This window comes from Nicotiana tabacum, chromosome 7 (assembly GCF_000715075.1).
Source record: "Nicotiana tabacum cultivar K326 chromosome 7, ASM71507v2, whole genome shotgun sequence".
Taxonomy (NCBI): domain Eukaryota; kingdom Viridiplantae; phylum Streptophyta; class Magnoliopsida; order Solanales; family Solanaceae; genus Nicotiana; species Nicotiana tabacum.
Genome location: NC_134086.1, coordinates 86,796,172 through 86,808,113, shown reverse-complemented (window position 1 = coordinate 86,808,113; position 11,942 = coordinate 86,796,172). Strand labels below are relative to the sequence as shown.

The 11,942-nt window shown below is 37.1% G+C and overlaps 1 protein-coding gene across 2 annotated transcripts; it reads right to left on the bottom strand.

Annotated features, from left to right (window-relative positions):
- Positions 1 to 44: 44 nt before the first annotated feature.
- LOC107808967 (uncharacterized) lies at positions 45 to 4,075 on the bottom strand. 2 transcript variants are annotated; one of them, XM_016633532.2, is made up of 5 exons: positions 3,569 to 4,075; positions 2,913 to 3,464; positions 1,956 to 2,195; positions 1,716 to 1,807; positions 45 to 1,098 (listed from the first exon to the last, which is right to left on the bottom strand). In XM_016633532.2, the coding sequence occupies exons 1-5, from the start codon at positions 3,665 to 3,667 to the stop codon at positions 312 to 314; spliced, it is 1,770 nt and encodes a 589-aa protein (XP_016489018.1). In that variant the 5' UTR covers positions 3,668 to 4,075; the 3' UTR covers positions 45 to 311. The 2 variants fall into 2 exon arrangements, with proteins under 2 accessions (XP_016489018.1, XP_016489017.1); XM_016633531.2 differs by having other exon boundaries at positions 1,938 to 2,195; positions 3,569 to 4,070.
- Between the last annotated feature and the right edge of the window lie 7,867 nt (positions 4,076 to 11,942).

The following is an 11,942-nucleotide window of genomic DNA, read 5'->3' as shown; positions in this document are numbered from 1 at the left end:
ATGGTTGAAGGCAACAAATGTACATAGGAGGCAATGAATATTTGGAGACATAGCAAACTTGTCTATGTGGAAAATCTTCGATTTAAGTTGAGTTCCCCAGTTCAAAGAAGCAATGAAGCTAACTTCTATACATTTGGATACTGAATCACTAGCTACATCAACTCTCTCTTAATTTCTTAGAGCCTCTGCTGAGTTAATGCTACAGCAGTCAGAAAGATGAGACAATCAACTAGGTATTGTGTTAATGACCATATTCATGTTTCCAGGAAATATCTAAATCTAAGGGCATCAGTAGTTGAAACCATCGCTGATTACTTACCTCCAAGAATGGAGGAGTCAACATGATCAAGCAAAAATCTATATAACTTCTTTCTTAATCCTTCTACCCTCTCATCTACTCGGCTTCCTAACTTAACCATGTCGTCCAACCACTGATTGACCCTTTTCAGCTGACCAAGAAGACCTGCAATTTCAGAATTCCCTTCCACGGTATTCAGCCCAAATCCCTTGTTCAAAGAATCTTCCAAAAAGTTCAAGAACCAAGCACGAGACGAAGCAAGCAGCTTTTCGGCTAAAATTGCAGCCTCCTTCAGCCCACTCCCTTTGGACCATTGTTCTCTTTCAGTATTCGTTCTTCTCGTAGCTGGTAAACGCTGCTTCGAATGAGATACTGATCTTCTTCCACCGGAATCAGGACCAGATGGCCCATTGGTTTTAGGGCTTTGCTTGTTTTTAGGTGACTGGTTCTCTGCTTCACTATTCTTACGATTGTTCTCTAATATGACATAATGAGACTTCTCATTATCTAAATCCCCCTTCTTGCCTTCCTTTATGAACAAACAGAAATTGGAAAGCTCGGAATCAATTGCAGCTTGAATCCAAGAGGCAGCATTCTTATTTGTAAAATTATGGCAAACTTCTGGAAAGGGATTCTGCAGACAGAACTTGTCACTGCCTTTTGCTTCAGGAGTTCTTCTCATCACCAATGATTTTACAACAGCTGCCGCTTTCTGCATGTTTTCATGAAGGTTCAAATATTGCTCCACCAGTTGTCCAGCAGGTACTTTCTTCCATGATTCACATAGTTCTGCAAACATACTGTAAAGAGGTAGCTGGTAAGGAAAGTGTCTTACCTTTTATGTCTAAAGGACTGAACATAATTCAAAAAAAAAAAAAAAAAGCTATCACCGCAGTGGAGATTTTATATCAAAATATCAATTTTAAACAGTATTCAGATAATAACCAATCGTTGGCAACAACACCTGAAGAGTGTTTCCCTTAAAATCTGATGACTACTTTTGGGTAATTATTCATGTGCATAACACGAGCCAATGGGAAACTATTAAAGAAAGGTATACATTGACCCTAACACATAGTCTTGCATGGAACCCATCTATAACACAGTCTTGCATGGAACCCATCTATAAACTATGTACCTGTTGCAAGATAAGATTGTAGCATGAGCACTCGGGTGGAGCAAAATGTAGTGAATGAAAATGAAAGTATGTAATCAAGATTGGGCCACATAGCCATATAGTAGAGCTAAGCAAACAAGACATTTCGTGGAATTTATTTATGAATACACACCAATAAATGATGTATCTCATTTTCTGCTCAAAAGGTAGAGCTTACATTCCAGTAGTCTCAAGTCAAGTATCCATATAAATACATGTGAAGTAAGTAGAGACATCAAAAAGAAAAGATGAACCATTTACCTCATGCACTGGATTACACCTTCAGCAGCAGCAGTTTCTTCTAGTGCATGCATAGCAGACAGAAACACGACATTCCTATAACTTGTAACTTCCTGAAGAGATTATAATTCGCACTTTGATAAACGAGCAAAGCACTAACATAGACTAAAAAACTACAACTTTCATTCCTTATGTACCTTGCCAAGGTAGACTAAAAAACTACAACTTTCATTCTTTATGTACCTTGCCAAGATCACGCACCGTTGATGGAAGTGAACTCCATGAAATCCTAGAGTCAGACCAATTCTTAAAACTGAGTGCCACCTTAGTCAGATTGCACGGAAGAGTCTCATCTTGTAAAAGGTCTAAATCTTTTCTAGTGGGCTTGGTAACTGATCTTGGCGAGACAATAATATTCTTGTTTGTAAGTGGTGAAATACTTGCAGTTGAATGCCTTGGTGTTGAAACTTTGTCAAAAGAAGGCTTTTTCACATAAGGAAGCTGCAAAATATCAGACTCATCCAATTCAAACACAATCAACACAACATAGGCATGATATTTTTCTTTAAAGGACTTGGTCAATATAAAATAACCAACTAAAATTTCAGATTCTTCAGATAAAAACAGCACCAGTAACATGATTCTTGATAATTCACTATCCGCATTCTATAAGATACTATGAGAAGCCATACAGGAGCAAGCCATGTAACTACAGGATACAGTTCTTAGCATTTCTAAGGTGACGAAATAGCCAGGTAACTTGAGCTACAACATTGTGTTGCAACATCAGGATTTAGCATGAACAGATTGATCCAGTAACCAATCCATCCGTCCATCCACTATCAAACTGAAAGACCTCTACATTTTTAGGGTTTAAGTCTAATCCAGATACAAACTTAATTAATCTGATCTCTTTGAAGAACCAAACCAAGAACCAGACAAGCACAGTGAAATTAACCTAGTGCATTATTGTCTAACCATTTCTGCGCTAGGTTTAATAATTGAATCAGCGCATTGAACTAAAAAGAGGAAAAGAAAAAAGAAAAGGTCCCTCCTAACAAACGCAGCAGTAATAATAATAATAATGCAGTTGATAACAACATTAAAGCACAAAACTAACACCTAAAAAGTAAAACTTTACAACTTTCTCAAACCTAAAATAAATGAAGTCACATTCTGCCAAAAGTCCATCAAAAACCTACAAGTGGGGTAACTTACAGAATCCGAACCCGAGAAACCGCTTTTGGAGTTGGACCTAGGTGTAGCTCCAGCACCATTTTTCTCACCGGGGCTCCGGTCCCATCCTTTTCTCACTGAATCCAAACTCAATCTCCTCATCTCTAACCCCTCCATCTTCCCATTTCCAATGGACTGCCTTCTTGATTTTGTATCTCTATCCTCACTGACAACCACTCTGTTAACCTTGGTTTTAGCCTCGACCCGTTTCACTTCAGCATTCTTCTTCCCCCTTTTCGGGTCGGGTCGGTTGCGGGCAGTCAAAAAATCACTGGAGATCAAATCTTTAGGATCTCCAACACATGGACGCCTCTTGGGAACCGGCTTGATACCACGGAGAACTGGAACGGGAGAACCGGAGTCAAGCCGGGTCACGTGAATGAACTGACCGAGTTGGATCTTGTCACTCAGTATCAACTCAACATCATCTTCTGATACAGAAACATAAGCTGAATGCTGAGAATCTGATACCCTTAGATAAAATCCCCTGCTTTTCCATGGATCATCATCAAGTGATGGAACTATACTAATAACCTGAAACCCCCATTAAATAAAAGATCAAGAAATGTCCATAACAACGTGTTAGATATGTATAAATGAACCTAATAGTAAAATTTATTCTTTTGAAAGGAGCTTGCCTGAAGAAGAGCAGAGCGGTGTTCACCAGCAACTTTGGTTTGTTTATCATCGAGGTGTTGCAAGAGTTTAAGCAAAATACCAGGCGTTAGAGACGCCATTAATATTACAATGAGGAAGAAAGTTCAGAAACTGAAGCACAAGGAACAAAGAAAGAGTAACAAACATGGCAGTGTAAGAAGCAAAGGGGTAAACGGGGGGAAAACAAATGGAATTGCAGCTGCAAGATTTGAGAGTAGTATGGGGAAGAGTGAGTTTAGAGGGGGAATCTCAAAACGGTGACATTGGAGGGAGAGCTGAAGGACACGTGTCAAATGGGGATGTGGTCTTTAGCTGACAGAGAGTTGCAGAAATAAGAAGAGAGAGGAGAGGGGAATCAGGAATGGGCGCGGATATCAGAGAGTACATCCAGAAGCCCAGTAGTAAAAGACAAGATTCAACTAAAAAGGTCGTATGCTCCTACGTGACATTGCCAACTATTGTTTGTTTCAACTGCACGGTTTTGGATTCCCTAAATTATTAAATGTGATTATTTTTTGATCCTAAGTTTTTGGGATCAATTTTAGAAAAACTTTATAAACTGAGGAATTTCTTCATTTCAATTCACCACCTAGCATACTACGCTACGCTGAAGTCAGCAAAGCAAAACCTATATTAACTTGGCCGTAATGCGCATTGTTGTTCATTTTTTGGCGACAACTCGTATTTGTAAGTAGTCACCGCTGCTTATTAGCTAGGCCAAAATTTTCCACAATATTTTTTGTGGAAACTATTTTTCATTAAAAGGAAAAAAAACTACTTTTCCCACTTACGTTTTTCTCTGATTATTCATGAAATAGTTTCTAATTTTTAGTCGAGTTAGATAGTGAGACAAATTGGCCAGAAAATATTTTTTGGAAAATACCATAAGAAATGAAACCAAACTAAAGGACAAAGGGGTACTTCAATAAATGACACTCATGATACGATTTATCCAACAGACGGAGAAAAAATTTAACCATAGACCCTAGTCAAGATAGTGACTCTTCAATTGTGGTGACCTGACATCCTTTTACATTCATACCAGGAAGTTTTTGATAGCAAAAGATTTTTGTACTATTTTGAAATCTTTTTTTGCCTTCTTGATGGTCAGTTCGTAAGTTGTAGTTTAAAGAAACTGGCCCTAGTAGTTACTAAAAGTTGCATACACCTCCCATTTCTTTTTTCTTTTACCATTCTTGCGTTCTCTATTCATAGGCCTTTCCGGCCTCAAGGGCAAAGTGCATCAATAGCCACTTTTAAGTCCATTATTTAAAATATATTCATAATTTATAATGTATTTAAAGATTAGTTAATTCACTCAAATTTCAGGTAAGTATCCTAAATTTGGAAATTCAAAACTTAGTGTCTTGAATTTTTGAGCTGCTAATTTGAAATTCGGGACTATAAGTATCCTGAATTTTTAAACTACTAATTTAAAATTCAGGACATAAGATTCGAATTTTCGGACAAAATTTTCAAACTTTCTGACACGATGTCCTGAAGTTTGAGCTTTGAGGTACTCTAGGACGTCATGTCCTGAAATTTGAGCAAAATTGAGTAATCTTTAAATAAATTATAAATTATGGATATATTTTAAACATCATGCTTAAAAATAGCTACCTGGTGTCATTTCCAGCAAACATGAAGGAAAAGAAATCAAAAACATTTAGCTAGCATTTGAACATAGATTTGGTTGAAACTCAAAAAAGAATTTTTGAACTTATGTTAAAAAATACTTTTTAGAAGTTGAAATTGTGTTTGAACATGCATTATACTTGAAAAACTGTGAAGTTTTGTTAGTGGAAGGGCCAATTTTTGGAACTTGAAAAAATTTCTTCAAATGTTTTTCAAAAGTTTGGCTAATTTCCTCGAACAAACAATGTTTTTAAATTTTTTTATTTAAAAGGTAGCCAAAATTTACATCCAGACAGAGCTTAATTATCGGAAAAAGGCTAGCAATAGTTAAATATATTGATGATTCCCATGTGCTTAAAAAAGTCCGTCCATATCTCTTAACCCTATACGATTCTATGATCTATATCATATAATTTCCTTTTAATTTCTAAACTACAATTTTACCATCTTCTTGAAAAGTTTAATCTTTTCTTCGATGCCATTAGAAAACAAATTGTTTAGAAAGAACGAAGGTTCATATCAATTAGCTATTCATCATAGTTTATAAATTGATTTCATGGTAGTAATACATGTATTATAAGCAGAGGTGGATCTAGGATCTAAATTTTATTGATTCAACTTAAGCATGTTTAACGGGCCAGGTTAACCCGTTTCTGAATCGGCCCAGACCGGTTTGTAACTCGGACCGACCCGGTAATTAAGAAGTCGGGTGGGCTAGGTTAGGGGGTTGGTCCGTTTAAAAAAAATCGGTTAAGCGGGATGGTCAAACCCGATCAATGAAAAATACTGTTGAACCGGTTAATTGGCCCGGACCGGTTCAACGGCTATTTTCTGAAATTGTTTTTTTAGATGTCATATGATTGTTGCCCAACGGATTGATTGCAATAATAGTCCTTTTTTGGGCAATATTTTTTAAAAAATAACATTTTTAGCAATTACTAATTTAGCCCTTTGAAAAACTAAACGCAATGTTTAAGAACACTTTGAGGTGGTAGAAGAAAATGAAGAAGTTCACAAACTAAAGTGCAAGAACTGTAGTCTAGTCTTAAATCTTCATCTAAAGTGGGTGGGCACATGCTGTTTAAGGAGGCATATGAAGAGTTGTCTTGAACGTCCTTCAGAAATTCGTATTTAAGTTGATTTGAGACCATTTGTGTTATTTAAAATTATTAGACGTATTTATGCTTAATGTCTTAGTTTGTTAGATTAATTTGAAGTATTATTATGCAATGAAAATTTAGTTTTACTCCTTTTTCCTTAATTTTGTGGTTGTTAAATGTAAACTTTAATTTGTAAGTTTGAAATAAAAAAAAGAACTTGCAAATTATAAGTGCAACTTTTTTCCATCTTCATTGTATTCTATTATCTTAAATTCTTAACAAAATATTTAAAATTTCAAATATAAAGATTTTAAACCCTTTGCATCTTTTTTTTCAAACACTCTTTTTATAAGATTGTTTTTATGTTTTATATTTTTACTCTATATTAATATAAATTACGATAGTTATACAAAATACAAAAAAAAAAAATAACACTAACCCGGCTCGATCCCTTGGACTCGTAACCCTTTAGGGTTCATTTTTTTACCCGGATAGGCCCGGATCTATTAAGCCCGATTTTGAATAACCCGTAACCGACCCGCATTGAAAACCGGTCGGTCACCTTTTTTTCAACTCGTCCCGGCCCAGCCCACCCGTTAAACATTCATAGTTCAACCTTTAAGATTTTTAGCATTGAACCATTATATTTTAAGTTATGGATTCATATCTATTATTTATTATAATTTTAACATATTTTTGCACATAAATTTATACTCCACAATGAAAGTACCGGATTTAACTAAAGGGTTGGATCCGCCCCTGTAATTATAAGAACATTTCATTCTAAATGGGCACTGCCCTCTCTTGAGCCTTTAGTATTTGCTTTTCATTCTCATGCTCTTCTTTTTCTCGAAAAAACAGCTTACAAGAACAATATTTATATAATCGTGTCACTTATAAAATATTTATAGGTAATTTAACCATAAGCATTAATTAATAATTTAATAAATTGTTAGCTATCTTATATCAAAAGTAAACTGTATTAACAGGGTAAAAATTTCTTGACACCAATAGCGAATATAATTTAGACCGTCAAGTAAAAGTAGATGTGAGTTGGATTACCGATAATCTGGTCAATTTTTTTTCTCTATCTGGCTATTCCATTCTTTATTTTTGATACAACAACCCAAAAAAAAGTATGATCTTACAAAGTGGAGTCTGAGAAGGATAGTGTGTGTACAACTTTACTCCTACCTTGTGAAGATATATCTTCGGTATAGGGAAAGCATAGTAACATCACCATTCTATATTTTTGATAGTTTATGTCGAAAATTAGTAATAACTAGTTTTGTTCAAAATAAAATATTGATTGGGTTTCACTCTTTTAGCCCTTTTAGCACAATCTGACAGTCCATCTTCGTCCATTGTTACTCGTATCTCATTCAAATAATAACCTAACTTTAGACAAGTTGAGCATATTATATAAGCTTAGGCTAATATTGCACATCTTGCATCAAGAGAAATAAAACAGGATTTTTAGGGTAACAATAAGTATTTAGAAATAATTTACCAGAGTGATTATGTGCATAGGCGAAAGAGATCGAGTATAACATAAATTATAAGCAAATTTGCTACCAAGCAAAACATTAATCTTTATACATCTATGCATTGCTAGGAATGACATATATCTTAAATGGTGTCACGATCCGGATTTCACACATTCGAGAGTCGTGATGACGCCTACTAGTGAAAGCTAGGCAAGCCAACCATTTGAATTATTTACCTTATTTCCGTTTTAGTCCTTTTACAATTGATAATCAACAATTGATAAACAGTGAAAATCTAATAAGCGGAAGACTGATATGTAATAATTTAAGAAAGATGCTAATACCAATCCATACAATAACTACCCAAGACTGGTGTCACAATTTCACAGACTGTCTAGGAATACTACAAATAAAAGTCTGAAAGATTTATTACAACACTATCTCTGAAATATATAAAAGAAACAGATTAAAAGGATAGGAGAAGACGCCAAGGCCTGCGGACGTCTGCAGGACTACCTCAGAATCTCCGACTGGACTGAAGGCAGCCACCCAAGCTAAGGTCCGAATGTTGTTGCTCCGGGATCTGCACACAGTGCAGAGTGTAGTATCAGCACAACCGACCTCATGTGCTGGTAAGTGCCTAGCTTAACCTCGGCGAAGTAGTGACGAGGCTAGGACCAGACTACTGAACAAACATGTGCAGTTAAAGCATATATACCTAGCGAGTAATAATAAAGGAAACTAGCAGTTAAAGATGGGAAGGGGACATGCAGTGGGGATATCATTTACAAACAGTAACTCAGGAAAAAAACATAAAGAACAATTTAAAATTCGCAACAGAAAGAATAACGAAACAGTAACGGATCAATATCCAATTTTATCGTTTACTGTTGCGGCGCGCAACCCGATCCAAATCATAAAAAAATACTATTGCGGCATACAACCCGATCCATATCATATATCACTGTTGCGGCGTGCAACCAGATCCAAATATAATATTGTTGCGGCGTCCAACCCGATCCAAATATAATATTGTTGCGGCGTGCAACCCGATCCAAATATAATATTGTTGCGCCGTGCAACCCGATCCAAATATAATATTGTTGCGGCGTGCAACCCGATCCAAATATAATATTATTGCGGGGTACAACCCGATCCAAATATAATATTGTTGCAGTGTGCACACCGATCCAAATATAATATTGTTGTGGCATGCAACCTGATCCAAATATAATATTGTTGCGGCGTGCAATCCAATCCAAATATAATATTATTGCGGCGTGGAACCCGATCCAAATATACAATTCAACACCAATCACAAAAGAGTCCCAACAAGGGAACAACAATATCCCGGCAAGGGAATCGACAGTATAAGTAAATACGTCCCGACAAGAGAATCAACTATAACCCAACTCGTCAACATTTAACTTCACAAAAGAAACCTCAACTAGCACCAATACTCAACCATAAGCAATATCCACGAGAATAATCATAATTCTTGCCCAACACAGAAAATCAACAACTTAGGCATTTGTAGTATCTATTAAGAACACAACGACTTCAATTTAAGACTCATGTGCATGCTTGACAACGACGTATAGATACTCGTTACCATGACTATACGTCATACTCAACAAATAGCACATAGCAAACAGGACTCGACTCCTAATCCCTCAAGCTAAGGTTAGACCAAACACTTACCTCAATGCCACGAACACAATTCAAGCCTCAACTATCGCTTTACCTCTTCATTCCACCACCAATTCACTCGTATCTAGCCAAAAGTTACTTAATTGTATCAATAAATGCTAAATGAATCAATTTCAATGCATGAAAATAGGTTTTCTAAAGTTTTTTCCAAAAAGTCAAAAATCGCCCACGGGCCCACATGGTCAAAACCCGAGGTTCGAACCAAAATCCGATTACCCATTCCCCCACGAACCCAAATATATAATTTGTTTTGAAATCGGACCTCAAATTGAGGTCCAAATCCCCAAAATTTGAAAACCTAGGTTCTACCCAAAACACCCAATTTCTCCCATGAAAATTATTGATTTTGAGTTAAAATCAAGTAAAAAGATATTAAAAATTGAAGAAAACGAGTTAGAAATGACTTACAATCGATTTGGAAGAAACGTTATCTTAGAAAAATCGCCCAAGAGTGTTTTGGTTTTGAAAGGGTTTAAAAACTAAAAGACTTTCGGCTAAGTTATGAATTTGCAAGTCGTAGATATCACAATTGCGATGACGTTCGCAAATGTGAACTCGCAATTGCGAAGTATGCCCAACTATGCCATCTTCGCAAATGCGAACAATCGTTCGCAAATACGATACCTACTAAGGTCGCAATTGCGAAATAAGCTTCGCAATTGCGAAGGTTCCCTTCCCATCCAGTCTTCGCAAATGCGATGGGTTTATCGCAATTGCGAAGCCTACAGGTCTGAAAAATACCAGCAGTTTTTCTAAGTTAAATTTCACTCCGCGGCCTATCCAAAACTCACCTGATCCCTCGTGGCTCCAAACCAAACATGTACACCAACCTAAAAACATCATACGAACTTCCTCGTGCAATCAAATCCTCAAAATAACATCAATAACCATGATTTTACCACCAAAATCAAAGGAAATCTCATGAACTTTCAAAGTTCCAAATTTTTACAACTAAAGTTCTGAATCACGTCATTTCAAGTTTGTTTCTTACCAAATTTTACAAGCTCAACTTAAATCATATATAAGAACTACCCCGGGCTTCGGAATCAAAATACGGGCCCGATACTAATGGTTTCAAACATAATTTCTTTTCTTTATTTCATAAATAATTCAGCAAAATAATTTTCTTTCAAAAAATCATTTCTCGGGCTTGGGACCTCGGAATTCGATTCCGGGCATACGCCTAAGTCCCATATTTTCACATAAAAGCTTTCCGGATATAGGTCTGGACCATGCACACAATCGAGGTAAGGTAAAAAAGAGGTTTTAAGGCCTAAGAACACAGGATTTATTTCTAAAATCACATCCTTCATCTCTAAAATAATCGTTCGTCCTCGAACGGACAGAAGAAGGAAGTACCTGAATCGGGGAAAAGATGGGGATAACGGCTCCGCATATTGGACTTGAACTCCCAGGTCGATGCCTCAGCAGGCTGACCTCTCGACTGAACACGAACAGAAGGAAAACTCTTCGATCTCAACTGACGAACCTGCCGGTCTAGAATAGCTATTGGCTCTTCCTCATAGGACAAGTCCTTGTCCAACTGGACAGTGCTGAAATATAATACGTGGGATGGATCACCGTGATACTTCCGAAGCAAGGACACATGAAATACTGGATGCACGGCTGGTATGCTCGGCGGCAACGCAAGTTTATAAGCCACCTCTCCCACTCGATCAAGAATCTCAAACGGGCCAATGAACCTAGGGTTAAGCTTGCCCTTCTTCCAAAATCCCATCACGCCCTTCATAGGCGACAGCCGAAGCAATACCCTCTCACCGACCATGAAATCCAAATCACGAACCTTACGGTCGGCATAACTCTTTTACCTGGACTGAGCTGTACGAAACCTATCCTGAATAATCCTGACCTTGTCTAAGGCATCCTGTACTAGATCTGTACCCAACAACTGAGCCTCTCCCGGCTCAAACCATCCAACCGGTGACTGACACCGCCTACCAAACAAAGCCTCATAAAGAGTCATCTGGATACTTGTCCCACCTCCTTTTTCGCCCGCGCCGCCTCAAAGGGGCGCGGAAGGGAGTTTTTTCCAATTAAAGGACAATCGAAACGGGATTTATTTATTTATTTCAGAGTCGCCACTTGGGAGATTTATGGTGTCCCAAGTCACCGGTTGAATCCCGAATCGAGGAAAAGAATGACTCTGTTTAATAGTTTGCGCACCAGAAATCCGGATAAGGAATTTTGTTAACCCGGGAGAAGGTGTTAGGCATTCCTGAGTTCCGTGGTTCTAGCACGGTCTCTCAACTGTCATATTCGGCTTGATTATCTGATTTTATACAATTATGAACTTATGTGCAAACTTTAAACTCTTTACCGCTTTTATTATTATTATTATTTTAATAGAGAATTACAACATTGTGAAAAACGTATCTCGAACCACGTCACATCAATGTACCCGT

What these genes read in the sequence shown, in the direction of transcription:
- LOC107808967 (XM_016633531.2), bottom strand. Translation starts at nt 3,667, where the DNA reads ATGGCGTCTCTAACGCCTGGTATTTTGCTTAAACTCTTGCAACACCTC. An exon ending in GTTTCTCGGGTTCGGATTCT is followed by an intron (nt 2,196 to 2,912) that starts GTAAGTTACCCC and finishes GATATTTTGCAG; the next exon opens with CTTCCTTATGTGAAAAAGCC. An exon ending in CGGTGCGTGATCTTGGCAAG is followed by an intron (nt 1,808 to 1,937) that starts GTACATAAAGAA and finishes TAATCTCTTCAG; the next exon opens with GAAGTTACAAGTTATAGGAA.